Here is a 20,206-nt window from a genome sequence, read left to right on the forward strand (position 1 = left end):
CATTTGACAGGTGATCCAACTTCTTATTGATTATACTATAATCATATTGATTGATAGACAAATTAAATATATTACTTTAAATAACGCTCATGTGAATTGCCCTTCAGTTTCGATTTTTTTAAGACATCCAGCAGCCGCGCTGAAACACGCCCAGCTGTTTGCAGGTTATTAACTCATTAAATTCGTTAAATGAGCCTTCAGTCAAGGACAAATTATGAAGCTCCCCAGATTGATTTTTAATCGCTCTGTATTATTTCCCAGCCAGGTGCTGAGCGGCTCTAGGTTTCAGTCATACCGCACAGTGAATGTGGGCGATATCTAATTAGTGGGGATTATCCTCACCTCCACCTCCCAGCCGCTGTGCGCAGGACTTCGCCCAGCCCTCCGCCCATTGTCCGCCGCGCTGAGTGGACTGTTGTTTTAGGGGATCCTGAGTGGCTTAAGAGGGGATTTGACAAGTGTGAGCGATTTCATTTAAAAAACTGTAATGTTAATCACTAACTTCTCTCGCATCGAGTCGCAGGATGAGCATGTAATGGTAGAAACTTGGCTTGATGACTCGTTGACGATCGCAGTGATTATGGAGGCTAAATCAAGGAAGATAATCAGCCGAATTAAATGTGATGGGACATAGATCATCCCAGATTTGAATAATGAGTGATCAATATTAAATTTAATCTTTTTTTTTTGTTTTGGCCAAAAGTCCTCAAGTCAATATAATCAACAATAATCCCCCGATTTTATTGGTTAAAACCTGAAATGCTTGTGTAAATTCCAGACTGTTTTCACACCGAGTTGTTTCCCAGGGAAACATCTATCATCCTATTATCACGAAGATGCCAATGTCGCCGATGTGTGAGGCAGTATTTACATGACTATAAACCATCAGCTCCTGAAAGACTTTATGGCTTTGTAGTCACTGTCTTTCCCACTGGGACACTGGTGCCATTTCCCAAATGTTTCCAACTACACATGGGGCCTCACGACGGCATTCAGTACTGTGGTACCTGGATGTAATGTCATGTGTTTTAGTTTAAGTTACCTCTTCAAACCCCCTGATAATAAATCACTAATATTATTATATCAATATAATAAAGGGTTGCATGTGCCAAAAAGTAATTATTACGCATATTACGCATCTGCTGGCATCATTTTAATATCCTTAACTTTACGCATATCAAAACTTAAATGCTTATGTTAGTTTATTTAACAGTCTGCTTATTCATATGAGATGATGTATACTGATTTAATTCGCTGGATATGCTGCAATTCGTGTATACGGATTAAAGCCTGGGAACGACAGGTGAATGAATGAATGAATGAATATTGAATGAATAAATGAATGAGGGGCTGTTTAACTCTGCGTCATGCCTTTGAAATGCAATAACACACCGACGGCTCCTATTTGTCTATAGGACTCGGCAATCAATGTCGTCGTTGACGCGTTTTCGCAGCGGACGGTTACCTGTGGGGCGAATCTGTCAATCAAAGGGTCAAGACCATATAAATATCATCAGCGCGCAGTCTGGCTACAACTTCAGTTGCCTCCTTCTCTCTTGGCTCTCATATCTGGGATACGAACAAACAGGCCTCCGTTTGGAATACAGCCGCTATGGGACCTCTGGATCTCCTTCCACTCATGGTCATGTCCATGTGCTGCTGTGTTCACTTTGCATCAGCTTGGTATGTCACTTATATCTTCCTTTTGGAGAGATTCATTTAAAAATACTGGTTCTATAGTGACCTGGAATTAACGCAGCTGTGTTGTTTTCTTTCTATAGGACGGTGAATAACTTCCTCATGACTGGACCTAAGGTAAACACATGTCTATCTGGACACGCACTGTGCGTCAAAACCTCCTCTGGGGCATCCAAATCAAATATAATAGCTGATTTTCAAGATCATGAAAAAATTCTCTTCCCCGTTGTTTAACGCAGCCCTTGTTTCCCTCCAAAGGCTTTCCTGACCTACGCCAGCAGTGTGCAAATGGGCGCACAGAGCGGAATACACGAGTGTAAACACCAGTTCGAGTGGGAGAGGTGGAACTGCCCAGAGAACACGCTCCAATTATCCACACACAACGGCCTCCGATCAGGTAAGAAAGCTTCTTTCCATATTTCTGTCATCATATGCAGCAGAGTGTTGGCGAGGTCAATTCCATCCAACTTTGGTGAAGGGCTCTTGCGCAAAGTTAATCTTTCAACACAGAAAGGGTGCTGTGGCTGCTTGTGCGCTTTGGGCTCCATGAACAGCGACACAACCAAACATAAGCAGGAGGCACATTGATAAAAATAACCAACATAACCAATATTTTTGCCCTTTTGAATCAAATTATGACTTTACGCACGCTTTACGCGCATTTTACGCACGCCATTTGAATGCTGCCATTGCACATTTATGGTGCCACATTAGATTGCAAAGTATGACATCGTGGTTTGCTTTCTTTGTCACTTATTATAGCCACAAGGGAGACTTCTTTTGTCCACGCAATCAGCGCGGCCGGAGTGATGTACACGCTCACCAAGAACTGCAGCATGGGAGACTTTGACAACTGCGGCTGCGATGACTCCAGAATCGGACAGACAGGTACATTACCATTCCACGCCTCGTCTATTTCTAATCAGACGGAATCACTTCTCTTAGAACTGAATAATAATGTCCATCTTTGAATCCGCAGGTGGCAGAGGATGGATTTGGGGAGGCTGCAGTGATAACGTGGCGTTTGGAGAGAAGATCTCCAAACAGTTTGTGGACGCGCTCGAAGGTGGGCACGATTCCCGCGCAGCAGTCAACCTGCACAACAATGAGGCTGGCAGACTGGTAAGATTACATTTTCAAGGTTTTTAAAAAAAATCATTTTAAATGGGCAATGATCTTAAATTAAGACAGTTGCAGATCAGGAAAGGGATGATTTTAATGTATTCTGTCAGTGGCATTTACGCACGTGTTCCAATGCGAAAAGAAGAAAGTTAAAAAACTAAATTCCCAACTAACTCTCTCTCTCTCTCTTGACAGGCAATTAAAGCTACCATGAGGAGAGCCTGTAAGTGTCACGGAGTGTCTGGGAGCTGCAGCATCCAAACCTGCTGGATGCAGCTGGCCGACTTCAGAGAGGTGGGCAACTACCTGAAGACGAAGTACGAAAACGCAAAGAAACTGGAGATGGACAAGAGGCCTGTGAGGGCCGGGAACAGCGCGGACAACAGGGGAGCCATCGCGCACACTTTCCGGAGCATCGCTCGGACGGAGCTCATTTACTTGGAGGATTCCCCGGATTACTGCGTCAAGAACCAGAGCCTGGAGTATCAGGGCACGGAGGGGCGCGAGTGTCTGAAGGGCAACAAGAACATGTCCCAGTGGGAGCGTAAGAGCTGCCGCAGGCTGTGCTATGAGTGCGGCCTCAGAGTGGTGGAGAAGCGCATCGAGGTCGTCAGCAGCTGCAACTGCAAATTCCACTGGTGCTGCACGGTGAAGTGTGACAGATGTACGCAGGTTGTTACTAAATATTACTGCGCGCGGAGAGACGGCGGGAGGAAACCGCATAATAAAACGAAGCGCAGGCACCGTGGGCGCCGGCACTGAATGAGCATCCCAGTCATTTTAAATTCATGTTAATGGACACAAAACTATTCCATCACCTGAAGACTTTTAATGCACTTTAGTTTATTGATTTGATTCTGCGCATGAATCAGATTTTGTGGTTTGAAGGACCAAACTCTCCACACACGCTCGCTCGTTTATCTTGGTCTTATTTGTTGAGTTTGTCTTCTGTGAAGTCTGAAAGTTGTCTAATATTTTATATGTATTTTTGATCTGAAAATGTTAATAAATATTTTTCTACAATATGAATGACTCTGTCTGATTTGTCAGGAGCTATAAATTCTCATTCAGTTATTTGTATATTGGTGTCTGGTGTCATACAGCCTTGGGGAAGAAAATAAACTGTCGCCCTTTGAAGTGCGCATATAGGCGTTTCCTGAATCCGTCAACCAATCAGCTTTCTTGGACCCCGGAGACAAAGAACAAGAGTTCCATTTGTTCTTTATCCAAATAAAAGAGAAAGTTGCAGCACACAGGGCCAAAATAACCAGAACTCTACTCTGAGGGCTAAAGGTGGAGATGAGAATGGTGCATTCATTATTTTGGCTCCTGCCTCTTTTATACCAAATGTGCCCGGGACATGCTTGGTAAGGGACTATCTCTACTGTTTGTTTGTTTGTTTGTTTGTTTGTTTTTCTCAATCAGACTTCTTAACAATTTACGTCATTCTTTATCCTCAATCTTCTTCTTAGGATGGCAAGTAACTTCCTTATGACGGGACCAAAGGTAAATAGAAAATACTTTCATAGCTGGGATCACCATGACAAATCAAGTTTTAAAAACAGGATTTAAAAAAGCCCACAAACTGACACTGCCTCTCCCGCAGGCCTATCTCACCTATGCAAGGAGCGTGCAGGTGGGCGCACTGAGTGGGGCTGAGGAGTGCAAACACCAGTTTGCGTGGGACAGATGGAACTGTCCCGACAGCGCGACCCAGCCCAGAGGACTGAGACGGGGTAGGTGCAGATTGTGATTGTTTTAAAGCTGTGTGCAGGAACGCAACAGCTGATAAAATACATCCATGCGTAAATTGCGCAAAGGATATACTATTATTTCCTTACAATAATGCACCGAAATAGAAACATTTTTCTGTAGTTTCTGTATAAGAATCCACACATAAAGATGACTGTTAGTTACATATTTAAGATTAGTGTATTTTTATGGACCCTATACAGAACTCCATTTGATTTTTTTGTCGTTTTAAGGTGCATTTTAAGTATTTTCCCCATACATATTCACGGGTATCTTTAATTTTTGAAGATGATGAATTTAATGAAATGCCTCTGATGTAACACGCGATTGCCAACTTCCCCTCAGCCACCAGAGAGACTTCTTTCGTCCACGCCATCAGTGCAGCGGGGGTCATGTACACCCTGACCAGGAACTGTAGCCTGGGAGACCTCGACAACTGCGGCTGTGATGTCTCTAAGAACGGAAAAATCGGTGAGGTTTCTTTAAAACAATATTATTTTATATCTTGTGGCCATATTAAACACACAGCCTATTCGATCTGGAAGCATTTAGAGTTAAAAGTGATGTTTTGTGTGCAGGCGGTCGTGGCTGGCTGTGGGGTGGCTGCAGTGACAACCTGGATTTCGGAGAGAGGATTTCCAAACAGTACGTGGACGCGCAGGAGACAGGTCAGGACTCCAGGGCTGCTGTCAACCTGCACAACAACGCAGCTGGCCGGCTGGTGAGTTATGATCACACCACAAGAGTTCATCTGCTGTTGTAATAGTTTGACGTCAACATTGAGCATCCCCTTGCTTTCCAACAGGCTGTGAAGGCAACGCTGAGGCGCATCTGTAGATGTCACGGCATGTCTGAGAGCTGCAGTGTGCAAACATGCTGGACGCAGCTGTCAGATTTCAGAGAAATCGGCAACTACCTGAAGATCAAGCACAGCCAAGCGCAGAAACTAGACATCGACAAGAAGCGCATGCGGGCAGGAAACAGCGCGGACAACCGAGGTGCCATCGTGGACGCGTTCGGCAGCATCGCCCCGACGGAGCTCATCTACCTGGAGGACTCCCCGGACTACTGCAGGAGGAACACCAGCCTGGGGCTGTACGGCACCGAGGGCCGGGAGTGTGTGCAGCACGGGGACAGTTTAACGCAGTGGGAGAGGCGCAGCTGCCGCAGGTTGTGTCATGAATGCGGCCTGAGGGTGGAGGAGAGGCGCACGGAGGTGGTGAGCAGCTGCAACTGCAAATTCCACTGGTGCTGCACGGTGAACTGTGAGGACTGCTCTCAGGTTATAGTGAAGCATGTGTGCGCCAGGAGGGAGGGCGGCGATGGGCTCGGCTACAGACGGAGACACCGGGGACCCAAATAAAGAACGTTTCATATGAATCTGTTACATAAGAGGTTAAATGTCTGTTTGCACTTTCTATTCCCTTCCATGTCTTCTTGTATAAATACTTGAGTGTCTATTTATAAATGTTGTCTTTTGTTTCATTAAATAAAACTTCAGAATAAAACACCTCTGGATGTCACGTTTCATTTCAGTCAGTAAAAATACGCACTTGGTTATTTTACCTAATAAATCTTGAGTGTCAGTGGATTTTAAAACAGGGCGCACAAGCGTCTATTAGAATAAGAATAGGCTGAATACACTTAACAGAGGATTACACGGATAACATGGTGCAGTTCGCACCTAACCGAGGTGTTGATCCAGCGTTGATCCACTTTGATGTCAACGTGTATTGATTTCATTCAAAGAGGCTTTCAAAGACAACTTAAGGAAGTATTTTCACCGCTACAAGTTATTTGGCCTGATAATCCGGGACAGGGCCCATCTTGTCTTTGTCACCTCCCACAATGCAAATGTATCACAATACATCAAAGCGCGTGAGGTGGAAACGCGTTGACACACTGTGATACACATTGTGTCCGAACTTCGCTTAAGTGGGCCAAATATTACACTGCGAATCCAGAGAGGATTCCAGGAGATAGACGGCACTCACATTCCTCCTCTGCGTGCGAGTTAATTTCTAATCTTATAATTTGCAAGTAATTAGCTCTAAGAGGAGCCTCGACTCCGCCCACTGGCCTATCTGTGTCTTAAGAGCCATTCATCTGCCTCCTCCCTCTACCCCCTGTATCTCCAAAAATCTTCCTCTCAGCTGGACGTGTCATAAATCTGCCACTGTCTCGGTTCAGTGAGTGATGGCATGGATATTACCTTCGTGAGGGGGTCCATGCTTGAGGGGAAGGGGGTGGGAGTCTAACAGACACAACCACTATCTTTAGAAGCAGTAAATAACAAGATTAAGTGAGAAATTACAGCGTGCATAATCATATCGTTACACAAAAGATGTCATTTTAGATTCCTAAGATCTCTGGTAATATTAAAGGAGCACTGTTTAGTTTATTGGGAAGACGGTTTAATCAGAAGAGAAAGATCTTTATTGACTGATTTTTTATGCCTAAACAAACCAAGAAAACTGTTTTCATGACTGAATAAACTGAACAAACGAACTGACCTTAACGGACAATATAATTTCATACTGTTTCACTTTGTTTATATGTGGCGGACCCTGCCGCCTCTCTAGCTTCAAACAGTGTCCTGGGGACCTTATTTTCCTCTGAGAACAGCTTGTTTATTCACTTAAAGGGAAAAATAATTATTTCTGAGTTTGTATTATTACTTCATTAATATTATCAATATGAAACTTCTGAGTTTGAATTTCTTCTCCAAAATGACATAGTGCCCCTGTAATGGAGTCCACTTTTCCCATTTTGGCCAATACTGCTTGTCATTTATAAAAAATACACATAGCTTGTGAGTAATGATAACAGTAAGAAACACCCATACTGCATTTGAAGCACTGAAACTCGCTGTAAAACAAAACACAACTCCATATAAATGAATAGCATTTGGATAAATGTACTTTTTCGGGCACAGGAAATGTCTTAGAAGAAAGATCAGAAAAGTTGAGAAAGTACGACCACTCTGACAGACCAAAACATCCCTCCCATCCTTCCCATTTGCTTCTGGGGATGTCCTGTATTTCCCATGATGTCCTGCTGTGTGTTAATGAAGGTTTCGCCTCCACTGGAAGCCCGCACTGCTCCGCCCCTTACCTCTGCCCTCCACTGAGTACATTATTGGCTCCATATTGTACCCATATGATGCTCATGCTGTTGTTTGACCACATCGGTTCTTCCATTCACAGCTGCTGATAACCCCTCTTTTCCCTAAAAACATTTATAACTAGGTAGAGGGTCAGTTATATTCTCTATTCCTTCAGCCTGCCTCTACAGCAGCAGTATCATGTCTTTCATGGGGGGGTATGTTTCCCAATCAGGACAGAGGAGGGAAACAGAGGAGGAGGGGGGGCTGATCTCCCGCAAGGACCCCCCAGGAGGACTCATGTATTCACCCAGACATGCCTGGGGGTCTACGGGGGATCTGAGCGTGATTGATCATCCCCTCTCTCTGCTGCCCTCCTCTCTCACCTGGGTGTGAGATACCGAGAGGAATGACACAGGACAGGCAGCGGCTGGGATACAAGATCTGACACAGCCTCCGACAAGGTTATGAAAGCATACACGAGATGAAACAATATGACTGAAAATCCATCCAACCAAGGCTCCAAAATCCAAGGAGTCTTCATTTACTGTCATAATAACAAAGACAAGAAAAGACATTTCACTTGAAAAATGACTGAAACGATCAATTATCAAAACAGTCAGTGATAGAATTTCTTCCGATCAACCAATCAATCAATGGACTAAGTGTTTCAGCTCTACTAACCATATTTAAAATTGTTTCATAAAATCTGCATCTCTCATTGAGATCCTGCTGTTCAGTAAAAACAATGATAACCACCATATGTAGCTACAGTGCATACTTGTGGTGGTGTATTTAAGTGTGAGAAAGGAAGTCAACAGTGACTATGTTTAGACATACGTAGATATACTCTGCAGCACTTACATGAGCTAATATTAAATGTCTCGAGTCATTTACAACCACTGAAACTGACTACTTTAACCTCTTACACATTATCAGACAACTCATCACAGGTATATTTAAAGGGCAGAGAGACCAACAGTTTTGAGAGCTCAGTGCCAAACACAAAGGTCCTGCTGTCATTCAACCCTTCATGTTTCAGTGGATGTGAGACTTGCAGGAGACAAACATGAGTTTTAGCAATGTTCCCTCTAACGTGGAGGTGATGGGATGGAACCCCCAAAATCTAGCTGACTACATGAAGAGGGTGAGTATTGAAAAAGTAGCATTTTCAGTATTTGTCTTGTGTTATTTTTAGCCAAAGAATAATGAAGTCTAGTTGTGTGAAGACTAAGCTACGTTGTTGCTTTTCAGGTATTTATTTAAGTCAATACATGCATTAAAAGTAGAGCTGCACAATATGGCAAAAAAGTAATAGTTTAAATATTTTGTACCAAACAAACACGCTTTCTGACTTCTGGAGAACACGATTTTTCGGCCAAGGCAACTATTCAGTAGAAAAGTACTTCATTATAATGCTGTTTGTCATAATTGTACCTTTACATTGCAGCTTCTGCAGTGTGGATACTGCACCTGGTCGCACTGCGGTAGCGATAATAGTTCGATTAATGTAGCAGCACTAATAAAAAGTTAATTTGCCAGCTCTAAAAGTGTGCAACGTCTTCTTCTCAGCTTAAGTTATCAGGCTGCGACAAAGTAGTGATGAAGAGCAACATCACTGGAGCACAGTTCACAGTGAGTGTGTCTAAACCTGTGGTGGCCTTTGCACTTATTTGCTATTCTGAAATATTCAGAGAAATTGATTTACTATTTCTTACTAATACTCAAATCTACTCATCCAGCAAATGACTGAGCGTGACCTTCAAGTGTTCCCCAGCCTTTACATCTCGTAAGTCTGACTGAAAATATCTTTCTTTCTTTGACACCAGTTTTCCAACGAAAATATTGATAAAATATGTATCAGCTGACATCTGCTACAGCAAATATGCTTATTGTAGCCATGTATGCTTGGCAAGGCGCAAGAGGTTATATCTTATACTGTGACATCACAAATTCTGAATTAGCCTGCAGGAAATAATGGTCGCTTGGGCCACACTTACAAATAACCATGCACAGTAATATACCTATACTATACTGGTAATGTTTTGCTCTTCTATCTCTCTAGAATAATTACTAAGATCCAAAGTGATATCAACAAGGGGGAGCAGAAGAAGGGCTTTGGTCTGAAGTAAGAAAACAATTATACAGCTTCAACTGAGTGTGTAACTGTGACCAATCAACAAGTCTTGACTTTAATATTTTTTCTTTGTTCAGATCAAAGGCACAAAAGTATCTAAAACAAGGTAAAGAAGACTTTGGTTTAAATATGACACTGATATCATAAAGCCATCTCTCCTCAGGCCTGATACTATTGTTTTTTACAGCTCCACTTCCTAAAGTATTTGTACAGGAAGAAGAAGATTCAAACTCAGATGAGTTTGTAAGTAAAAGGCCACAAGCAACTTAACTATACAGACTTTGGGGTCAAAGTGAATTACTAAATGTAAGTGACAACACTACTAATGTCACATGTCTGCCGTGGTCAGGACAATGACAGCGACTATGAGGTTCCACCTCCGGAATGGGGCGACGACAGCGACACGTGTGAACTAAATGAGTCACAAACAGCTGAACAAGACAGTGACGAGGCCAGCGAAGAAGAATACGAACAGCCTCCCCTTGAAGACACAATGAAACCACCTCCCCGTCCGCCCTACAGAGGTAACAGAAAGCAGCCCAGACACAAGTGCTGTATTGAAGGAAATGCAGTCATATACAGAGCTGAAACGATTAGTCGATTATTTTGATAATCGTTTTATTCATTTTTCAATTGAAGGCATCAAAAATTTGCTGTTTCCAGCTTCTTAAATTTAAAGGTTACATCCACCAATTTTACATATTAAAGTGTGTTTGCAGGAGTACTACTGCATATGTGAAAAAAAAGTACTGAAAAACCTTTTCTGGCCCCAGAGGTAGCTGCGTGTAATCTGATAAATAGCCTCAAATGATTTCACTTCATAGCAAAGTTGCATTGTGGGTAATGTAGGCGTCAGGTTTTGAAAAGAAAGATGAATGCATTGAATAAGAAAGGTGATATCTGTGGTTCTGCTTTATCAATTTGATCATTTGTTTTGATATAGTCGACAATGAGTTCAACAGTGTTATAGGAGTGCAATGCTGGACTAAAGTGTGTATATGTGTGTAGGCCATGTTCCTGAGCCGCCAACTGCTGAAAGGGCCTCAAAACCTCCTCCCAATCCACCAAGAACATACCCTGCCCTTCCAAGACCTTTCAAAGCAGCAGGTGATTGTACATTTAATGACTCCACAACCAACCAATTCATTATTAATGATGCTTATCATCTCAAACCTTGTGTAATACATGTTTTCTCATTTTTAACAACAGCCAGCCAACCCAGTCTGAATATTGACAGGAGCAAAAAGCCTGGACTACCTGGCCCACCTCAGAAGGACTTTAAAAAATCAAGTATGTGCTGCTTATTATGTAGTGATTGGAGTGGTTGTAACAGTATAACAGCAGTGTAGTAATCCTGTCACAATATTATGCATTTCTACCTGACACTATTCATCATGTCCACAAGAGGGCAGTGCTGTCAAAGCTCCAGGCTTAGCCATCAAAAAGAGTTTTCTCAAAAGAACCCCCAAACCTACAGAAGTCTTAAACAGGTAGGCCAACCCGATCAATTTATGAGCCTAGCAAGCGCTTCACTCTGGGAAATGCAACGGTAAAAGTTATTTCGATTCATTTCTCTCCCCCCCAGAGCAAGTAAACCCAGTCCACCTCCTCCAGTACCAACACAACCTGCCATGGTTAATGCTTCAACAACAGGACCAAGAAGGGTGAGAATCGAAAGTGGAATCATAATTAGATCATAATTTCCATATGTAATGTGAGCACACATTAAATCAATATTGCATAGTATTATTTTGACATATATTTTAATGAGTAATGATTTAGCTGGAAATTGTTCGTATTGCATTTAATTTTCACTAAAAAAAAAAACATTTTAAAATGATTATGTGATGTTTTCTGGAATCTGTACCAAACAAGCATGCGCCACTTGGCCATATTGCGATTTCAATAATATTTCAATTAATTGTTCAGCACTAATATTAGAGATTAGATGCTCTGTGCAATTACACTCTTTGGAGTACTTTCTCTAGGGAAACAGCAGATGGCAACGTTGTAAAAGAACACATAAAAAATGCCATTGCAAACGAGAAATGAGGAGAAGAGTTACTTTATTTAGTCCTTACTTTGACAGTTTTATTATGGTGCATCCAGGGTTTGGATCCTGGCTGGTATGGAGGAAATGTGACCAGACATTTAGCCGAAGTTTCTCTCAGAGAGGTGAACAAGGTCAGGTGCTGCCTCTCACACTCTCTCATATATTCTTTCTGGAGCAGAGACAGACACACACACACACAAATATACTTAAAATTCACAGAATTGTATTTGCAGTAATATGTCAAACTGTGAGAGTCTGTATAAATGGATTTGTCCGCATTTATACAGGATGGGGCATTTTTGGTGAGGGACAGCTCAAGAGGCTCGAATGAGCACCCCTACACCCTGATGCTGCTAAAACAAGACAAGGTGTACAACATCAAGATCCGTAAGCAAGGAAACTCCTACTTGCTCGGCACTGGCCTCAAAAGCACCAAGGTAAACTGAAAATAATGATACTATTATCTACAATGTTAAAATGAGAGGAAAAAGTCAGTGTGTCTAAAAGTAAACTGAAACATTCACATCTTGCGGCACGCCTTGGGGAGTGTTTGATGCTGACTTGTGCTGCGCTGCGTCATTAGGTCCCCGTCATCTTTTTTTGTGTTACTGCTGTGCTGCAGAGTTTCCCCGGGGTGAAGGAGATGATTACCCATCACACACACACCCCACTGCTGCTCATTGACGCCACAGACCAGAGCTCTGAAGAGCAAAGCCAGTGTCGCCTGCTGCACCCTGCGGGAATCTGACCAGCACCGACAACAAGCTTAGTGTGGGCGGCTGCCTCTGTGTTTCTCTATGCTAATTTGCGAGGCTTGTTCAGAAGCCTTTTCGGAACAGCCGCACAAATGTCACAATTTTTACAATCATAAAGGCCACTGTTATGTAATCCCTCTTTTAGTAACTTGTATTTTTAGAAAAGGAATGATTTATACATGGCTGAAGGTTTGTGTATTTTATTAAACTACGTTTTTTCAGGCACACAGCATTACCTCTGTTCTTCACGCATCAGTTTCAGGTCATGCTGGGGGGCTGCTGCTGCTGCTGCTGCTGCTTCAGTGCCTCTTGGACTTTCAGAAACGCCGACTTGTCAGGGTCGCCAACACAAACGATCAGATCACATTGCCTCAGCTGGGTTCGCACTGCAGTCACAAAACAAATACCCTGTTTCACAAATGCCTCAAGTGAACACAGTTGTAAGATGTCCAAAAGTTACATCTAAGAACATATAAGGTACATCAAGGATGATAGTACTTGACAGGAAATGGCCTGAATACTAGTATACATTCCTCTTTGTATTGTCCTTTTATTATACAGCAGTACTACAAGTGACACAAAATACAGTATTCAACAGAAATGTATTGCACTGAAACCATAAATTAAATCAAACACTAATTCTACACATTAATTCTAACCAGGTTTTGAACATGTTGTTTATTCACTACAAAGAAACTCTCATGTATACTAAATTAGCTTGATTTTTGAGTGTGGTGTTTACTAAGTGAGTATTAAATCTTTGGGAAAATTGTTGTCTTTTAGTTTTTAGTAGGTTTTCAAATTAGAAACTGACACAGCGCTCTAAAATCAGTGATTGGCATCTGTACGAGCATCATTTCTCATTAGTACAAAATGGTTTAATAGGTTAATTTCTTCTTAGATCTGCAACCATTAATCCATTAATTGATTAGCTGATCGAAAGAAAATCAATTGTCAATTGCCATTTTAATAGCAGATAAATAGTTTTAGTCATTCTTCAAGCAAAAATGCTCGTTCAATCTTCTTACATGTAAGATTTGCTGCTTTTCTTTGTCACTTATAACAGTAAATGAAGGGTCTTTTGGTTTAAGACTGTTGTTTGGACAAAAGACGCAGTCTGAAGATGTCAGTTTGAGCTACTAGAAATTGTGAGGAGCATTTCTGCCAATGTTTAGACATATTATAGACTAAACGATTATCCTTAATCATGAAAATAATCTGCAGATTAATCACTAATGAAACAATCATTAGTTGCAGCCCTATTTCTTATATACTACATTGTAAAATAATATATTATAAAACAATGGGGACAAAGCACCAGGTGTAATATTATCACAAATCCTCCCATTTGTTTAATAAATTATAAAACTCTGATATTGGTTTCAAGGCTTTAAGCTATAAAAGTAAGGCTGTAATCTAGTAAGACATCACAGTAAAAGCATTTGACTGCCTATTTGCCCACAACTGTCCCCCATGGCAAAGAAAAGATGTTGCAACATCACGTCTCACATCAAAAGGTCTGAAGGACAACCGGGTGTGTAAAAATCCTTCAGTTACTCCTATCTGCCCATCAGCAGAGTGCGATCTGACAGACATCATGTAGTATCATGTAACTCTGCACTGCTGACATCTACAAGCAAGGCTGAGTTGTGCAGCAGTTGGTTTACAATAATACACGTTTGGTTATCACATTTCAGATCTAGTGTAACTGTTACATCATGCGCTTTGCATATTTGCAAATCGATCATCAAGGTCATCTTACTGGCATAATTGATGCCTGCTGACATTTCTGAGGTGTGAAGGGAGTACATAGGAATAAACTGTCATACGTACGTGCCAGTTGATCCATGCAGTTAGACAAGGAGTCCAGCCCTTTCAGTATGTTATCCAGATCAACGCAGGCAGGTGAGGCAGCTTGTTCTGTGCTCTTCTCCGTGGTTTCCATCTAAAAAATAAAAAGCATAAGAACAAAACAGGCTGAAATTCTGGATGCTGGTTAAACAAAAAAAAAATAAACATAACATTAGCACAATCAGAATAGATGCCAGACACCCAACTCTATTAAATAAAAACAACAGAACACATTCAATTTCTATTTCTTTTATTTGTTTTAATCAACAGGTTAAACAGATCACAACACTTAAGTGTCTACAAAATACACAACATTTGCAGGCCATGTGACCAACAACGCAAGCAGTCAGAGAGCAGAAACATCATCAGTCTACTTCTCAGTAACAACAATGAAAAGAGAGCTGTAGCCTTTACTTTAAAACAATAGAAAAGGCATTTTAAACTGTTTCAACATCCCTTCAGTGCAAGTGAAAACTCTAATAGCTACATCACATCTGAGGAAGGGTTGGTGTGGCAGTTGGATCAGGACAGTCGTCCATCTCTGGCTCCTGGTCTCCGCTGACAGCAGCTCTGCATCGATGAACAGCCTCCTTCAGCCTACTCATACAGGTCTCCACCTCGGTCACCAGTGTCACCATGTCATAAGCCATACAAGTCAGCTGCACTACAGGTGGACACAACACACGGATGAAATAACTGCAGATAATTAAGCTGTCCCCAAACATCGTGAAGTGACATGAAGACAGTCACATACGTGACATGTTTTCGACGTTTTCTATCATCCTCTCGAAATCCTCGCTGAGCTCCAGCACGTCGCTGTTGCTGCTTTGCTGCAGCTCGGGGACAGAAGATGATTTGGCCATCTAGGTCCACAATTACAAACACAGGTATGGCTTTTATCAGCTCCACAAAAATAACTTCATCTAACGCCGTTCCTGTCTTACAAAGTAGTTACTGTGTGGCTTTTATTAACTGTCTCTTAGTCACTATCAAAAACTAACTTCGGCTAATGTTGTCATGGCAGCACAGTCCATGGTTAACAGCTAGCTTACGACGCTGCGCGCTAATGTTAGCAAGTTGCTCCAGGAAAAGTTAGCTTCTTCTAACGTTTAGATTCTGACTGGTTGTCGCTTGTCTACAGGGACAATGGCAAATACTTATACTAGCTGTGGTTTTAATCGGCCGTTAATTGGGTTAAGGGGCATTATCTTATTAAAAAATATGTCAAACTAACCACAGAAAGCTTTTCTTCAACGCCGTAGTTTAAGGCTCCGTAGTTTTCCACTGTCACAAATGGTGTTTGGGCGCATGAACTACTACCTCGCGCGCGAGCGTTATAAAATCAAAACACATCCATGTCACCTCCAGGCCTCCGTATTTTAACCTGCTACTGTCTAGAGGTAATGATTCTGAACATTGGCCTTTAAATTTTTTTATTGAATTTGATAAATAGGCTCAGATCAAAATATATTTTATATATTTATAATTAAGCTACATGTGCTCCTGTCACTGTAATGCACTTATCACCAACTGTCAGTATTGTAAAAAGTACCCCAAAGTCATACAAAGTAAAACAATATAGTGTTAAAATATTGCTTATACAAGAATAAAAGTGGAATAGTACTTGAGTAAACGTCCTATAGTATCTGATATTAAATGTACTTAAGTATCAAAAGAAAATACCTAGTATTAAATATACTTCAGTATCAAGAGTATGAGTAAAAGTCGATTATACATATTACATGTGCATGCATGTATGTGTTCTGTACTGTGGGTCGAATGATTATTGGATGATTATCAGCTCTGTTATTCAGCGTTTTTCAGATTAAATAAATTAATTTAAACTTTTACTTTGGCAATCTGAAAAGTAGCAAGTAACTAATGTGAGCAAAATAAACATAGTGGAGTAAAAAGTACAAAATCTGCCTCCAGAATGTAGTGAGGTGGAAGTATAAAGTAGCAGATAATGGAAATACACAAGTTAAGTACAGGTACCTCAAAATATTTACTGAAGTACAGTACTTGAGGAAATGTACTTAGTTAAATTCCATCACTGGCTGTTGTTCCTATGCAACTGTCAGTACTTCTACTACTTCTATGATAGAAACATTAGAAAATGCTATGATATTGTTTATTTCTTCATAATTATCACAGTTTATTTTTTAACCAAGGCTTTTAATTGTGGCTGAGGCTTTGCAGAAATACTGTTAATGAAATAGAAGTAGAAGCAAAACGTTGTCTGTTGACAATTTAAAAGAAACAAGCATTAGCCATGCTGTTAAGAAAACAGTCTCTCTTGTTACTGTAGGAAAAGGTCATTCATCTTCACAACAACTAAGCTGACAGCAGGAGCAGCATGTAAGAGAAAAAAATAAAAGCTAAATAGGCCAGCCAGTATTATTTCAGTCTGTTTAAATTTGCATCATAACCATCATAAATTTACAGATGACTGAACTCAATTAATGTTGGAATAAGAGCTTGAGTGGAAAATTATTTAATTGAGGCTGAACAAAAACCCCTGGAGGGACTTAACAAGCTGACAGCAGGAAAAAAACAGAGAAAGCAGGAATGGAGGACTCACCTGAGACAACAGCCAATGAAACGAGACAGGGGGCGTTTCCAGGGAAACAGATAAAGCAGGTATGACAGGTGACAAAGAGACAAGAAAGGGCTGGAGAAGAGTAGACAGCGAGTACAACTTGGAAGCCATCATTGGAATCAACACACACTCAAATACCTGCAAAGGTTTGAACAATACAAGGACTTTCAGGGCTGGAGAAAAGCACTGCAAAAAGACGGAACAGGAGGACAAGGAAAGTTTAAGAAGAGGTGAGAAGAAATTTGACAATGTCTTCATTTGAGGCCCAGGGCCAGTCTCCTCCTCGGTGCGGCCCACAGTTCCCAAGCCTCGGCCAGGAGCCACCTGAGCTCAGCATGTACAGTGACTGTTACTACCCTCCTCCCTCGCTGCCGAGTCCACAGCGCACCACGCCGACCTCCTACGACCTGAGCGACTACACCACCTCCCCGAACCCTTACCTCTGGTTCAACGGCTCTGGTATCAACACACCGCCATACCTGGCTACTACCGGCCCGCCTGGCAACCCTGGCCCTCCCTTTGTCCCTCAGCACTACGGCATGCAGAGGCCGTACCTGGGTCCTGCTGGAGCTGGGGGTCCGGGAGGGGAACTGAGCTGGTTCTCTCTGCCCTCACAAGAAGACCTGATGAAGCTGGTCAGGCCACCTTATTCCTACTCCGCTCTGATCGCTATGGCTATCCACGGAGCACCAGACAGGAGGCTGACCTTGAGTCAGATTTATCAGTATGTCGCTGACAACTTCCCTTTCTACAACAAGAGTAAAGCAGGCTGGCAGAATTCCATCAGACACAACCTGTCACTCAACGACTGCTTCAAAAAAGTACCAAGAGACGAGGATGATCCAGGTAAGATTTTAAATTTAAAGTGTCTGTTTTTGTTTGTTTTTGGCTCTGTTATGAAAGATTTATATGATTAATTCATTTCATTTCCACTTACAGTGTCATTGTGTTGCTTTTTCAGTGTTTTCTTGGTGTGTTGAATACCGTAAAATGTTCCCAATTTTAAATTGAATTTGAATCTCACTAATTCTACATTCTTACATCACAGGCAAGGGCAACTACTGGACACTGGATCCAAACTGTGAAAAGATGTTTGACAATGGGAACTTCCGCCGCAAAAGGAAGAGGAAGTCTGATCCCCTCTCCGGTGGCGATGGCGGTTCAGGGGCTCCGGAGTCAGGCGACAGCGAGAGGGGCAGCCCCAAACACTCTGCCCTTAACATCTCCCCTACAGCAGACAGGATCCCCTCCCCTTCATCATCAGGCCCCACACCTTGTCTTAGCAGCTTCTTATCCGAGATGTCTGGAGTGACCACCGCAGCGGGTGAGGTGGGAGGCGATGGGTTAAGCAGGCCACTGCAGATCAACCTTCCTTTAGATGGGCCTCACAGACCCACGCAACCTGGAAGCTTTAGTAGCTACTCCCCCAACTCAGGTGGCCCAGAGTGGGGACCACAAGTACCAGGTCCCCCTGTGCTCTCTTCTTCACCAACCCACTCTTCCCTTGGCTACACCAGCCCCATCCTCAGCCAGTACAGCGGGTCCAGTGGGCATTTCTACCCTACGCTTGGCTCAACAGGAATCATCTACCATCGTGAGGGCACAGAGGTTTAATAAGACATTAGAGGGGGAAATCTGATGAAAAGACTCTTGGCAGGCAATTTACCTTTAGAGAGGTTCTGTTGTGACACACACACACACACCCAAAGTATGTTTGCGCTGACTGAGACAGTTGAGATCACTATAGCGTGTGAAAGTAAGAAGTAAGAGGGCTTTGATTCCCACAGGAACGGCTGAGTCAGCCGCAATGGACAGCAAGTGTCACTCCCTGAAACCGCAGCCAGCCTCACTATCAGATCCTCAGTCAGCTTTTATTCGACCTAAAGCCAGTCTCTATCAGATCTGACTCATTATTAACAGATCCCGGATCTGATCTGCTGACATCAGGCAATTCCACACCACGCTATCTGTGACTCTTTGATGGTATCACACCTACACAACGCTCAGACAGCACATTTAGAGGAGTAGTTAAATTACGCCATTGTCTAGGAAGTCAGTGTGGAATGAACAACAGGTGAAAGGTAGACTTTCTGTCATGTTTTTTGTATAAGGATTACGTCTGATGAACTTGCAGTCTTGGTGTCTGATCCAAATGTGGTAATTGTACTTTGTAAATATGTCAATGTGTTGTTTAATGTTATACATTTATATTGTTGGTTTGTTGGTACGACTGTTAATGTATAAATCGGATTCCTAAATGCTATATGCTATGTATGCTGTGTTTTTGATATGAATAAAAGGTTTAAGAGATCTACAGTTGTGCTAAATAGTTTGTTTCTATAATGAATAATTCATTGGCTGAATCATTTCTCCCAAACACCCCACCCCCTCCCAAAAACAAAAAGAGAAAGCGAGACTTTAAGCACTCACTGACAGAAAACAGTCCTGTCAGAAAAGCGATGACCAGTAGTGTCGAACCTGCATGTCTATGTAACCTAATCTCTGTGTGATGGATAGTTAACTGCTCCTTCTAAACGGTAAAAATCCACATTCCCATGCTTTGCCTCCTCGCTACACTAAACACTGATCTCCCTGGCTGTCGCACCACTTATGCAGAGATACTGCTGACTGGAGGCAGGCAGCTTTATCACACGAGAGGGACCAACTGTAAAAGGCTGCAAGATGCTGAAGCGTGAACCAACTGCAACATAAACACAGTTTATCACATGCTGATCCATAATTACCTTTAAAGTAGAATGCGAGGATGGTTATTCAACGTTATGTGGTGTGAAAGAAAAACATTCTGTACAAGCAATAGATGAGTATAAAATTAAACTTTATTGCCTTAAGCACTATACAAAGAGAATCAGAATGCTTTAATCTGTGACTGCTATTCATCAAAAGGTACTTAAAAGGAATAGATAGATACAGTAATATAGATTACATTGAGATAGTGTTTACAAAAGTCAGTTTTGGAACAATCTGTGTAATTGTACAATAAGTCAGATGCACCACAGTAACATGAATCTGAGTATAAAGGTGCACTATGTAGTTTTGGGGAAGAAATTGTAATCAGAAAGAAAGATCTTTGTTGACTGTTTTTTTAATGCATAAACAGACTAAATAAACAGACTCT

The 20,206-nt window shown here is 42.0% G+C and overlaps 6 protein-coding genes across 7 annotated transcripts in view; 4 read left to right on the plus strand and 2 right to left on the minus strand.

Moving 5' to 3' along the window:
• gria1a (glutamate receptor, ionotropic, AMPA 1a) overlaps positions 1-12,051 on the minus strand; it is a 205,847-nt gene extending 193,796 nt beyond the window's left edge. The window contains exon 1 of the mRNA XM_084352846.1: positions 11,894-12,051. The gene's annotated coding sequence lies outside the window, so the exon portion shown is untranslated. The remainder of the gene's footprint in view (positions 1-11,893) is intronic.
• LOC311256919 (protein Wnt-8a-like) lies at positions 973-3,582 on the plus strand (the record flags this gene model as incomplete). Its single annotated transcript, XM_084352332.1, has 6 exons — positions 973-1,003; positions 1,760-1,815; positions 1,957-2,095; positions 2,461-2,586; positions 2,678-2,820; positions 3,016-3,582. 6 exons carry the CDS (start codon positions 973-975, stop codon positions 3,580-3,582), a joined length of 1,062 nt encoding a protein of 353 aa, XP_084208458.1.
• On the plus strand, positions 4,107-6,026 carry LOC311257303 (protein Wnt-8-like; the record flags this gene model as incomplete). 2 transcript variants are annotated; one of them, XM_084352847.1, is made up of 6 exons in its annotated part: positions 4,120-4,187; positions 4,293-4,326; positions 4,427-4,556; positions 4,918-5,043; positions 5,151-5,293; positions 5,378-6,026. In XM_084352847.1, 6 exons carry the CDS (start codon positions 4,120-4,122, stop codon positions 5,933-5,935), a joined length of 1,059 nt encoding a protein of 352 aa, XP_084208973.1. In that variant the 3' UTR covers positions 5,936-6,026. The 2 variants fall into 2 exon arrangements, with proteins under 2 accessions (XP_084208974.1, XP_084208973.1); XM_084352848.1 differs by having other exon boundaries at positions 4,107-4,326.
• On the plus strand, positions 8,745-12,613 carry lcp2b (lymphocyte cytosolic protein 2b; the record flags this gene model as incomplete). Its single annotated transcript, XM_084352333.1, has 6 exons — positions 8,745-8,822; positions 9,248-9,310; positions 10,162-10,336; positions 11,869-11,996; positions 12,153-12,302; positions 12,488-12,613. 6 exons carry the CDS (start codon positions 8,745-8,747, stop codon positions 12,611-12,613), a joined length of 720 nt encoding a protein of 239 aa, XP_084208459.1.
• Positions 12,614-14,704: 2,091 nt separating this feature from the next.
• On the minus strand, positions 14,705-15,813 carry syce3 (synaptonemal complex central element protein 3). The gene is made up of 3 exons (XM_084352849.1): positions 15,706-15,813; positions 15,226-15,334; positions 14,705-15,135 (listed from the first exon to the last, which is right to left on the minus strand). Exons 2-3 carry the CDS (start codon positions 15,332-15,334, stop codon positions 14,960-14,962), a joined length of 285 nt encoding a protein of 94 aa, XP_084208975.1. The 5' UTR covers positions 15,706-15,813; the 3' UTR covers positions 14,705-14,959.
• A 240-nt stretch (positions 15,814-16,053) lies between these two features.
• On the plus strand, positions 16,054-19,364 carry foxi3b (forkhead box I3b). Its single transcript, XM_084352632.1, has 2 exons — positions 16,054-17,916; positions 18,119-19,364. The coding sequence occupies exons 1-2, from the start codon at positions 17,319-17,321 to the stop codon at positions 18,682-18,684; spliced, it is 1,164 nt and encodes a 387-aa protein (XP_084208758.1). The 5' UTR covers positions 16,054-17,318; the 3' UTR covers positions 18,685-19,364.
• Positions 19,365-20,206: the final 842 nt, after the last annotated feature.

This window comes from Pagrus pagrus (assembly GCF_965226575.1).
Source record: "Pagrus pagrus genome assembly, chromosome: 5".
NCBI classification, from domain to species: Eukaryota; Metazoa; Chordata; class Actinopteri; order Spariformes; family Sparidae; genus Pagrus; species Pagrus pagrus.

Excerpts from the sequence above, each read along its gene's own strand:
- syce3 (XM_084352849.1), bottom strand. The coding sequence starts at position 15,334 with ATGGCCAAATCATCTTCTGTCCCCGAGCTGCAGCAAAGCAGCAACAGC. Across the intron at positions 15,136-15,225 it reads AAACGTCGAAAACATGTCAC|TGCAGCTGACTTGTATGGCT; the intron begins GTATGTGACTGT and ends GTCCACCTGTAG.
- foxi3b (XM_084352632.1), top strand. The coding sequence starts at position 17,319 with ATGTCTTCATTTGAGGCCCAGGGCCAGTCTCCTCCTCGGTGCGGCCCA. Across the intron at positions 17,917-18,118 it reads AAGAGACGAGGATGATCCAG|GCAAGGGCAACTACTGGACA; the intron begins GTAAGATTTTAA and ends CTTACATCACAG.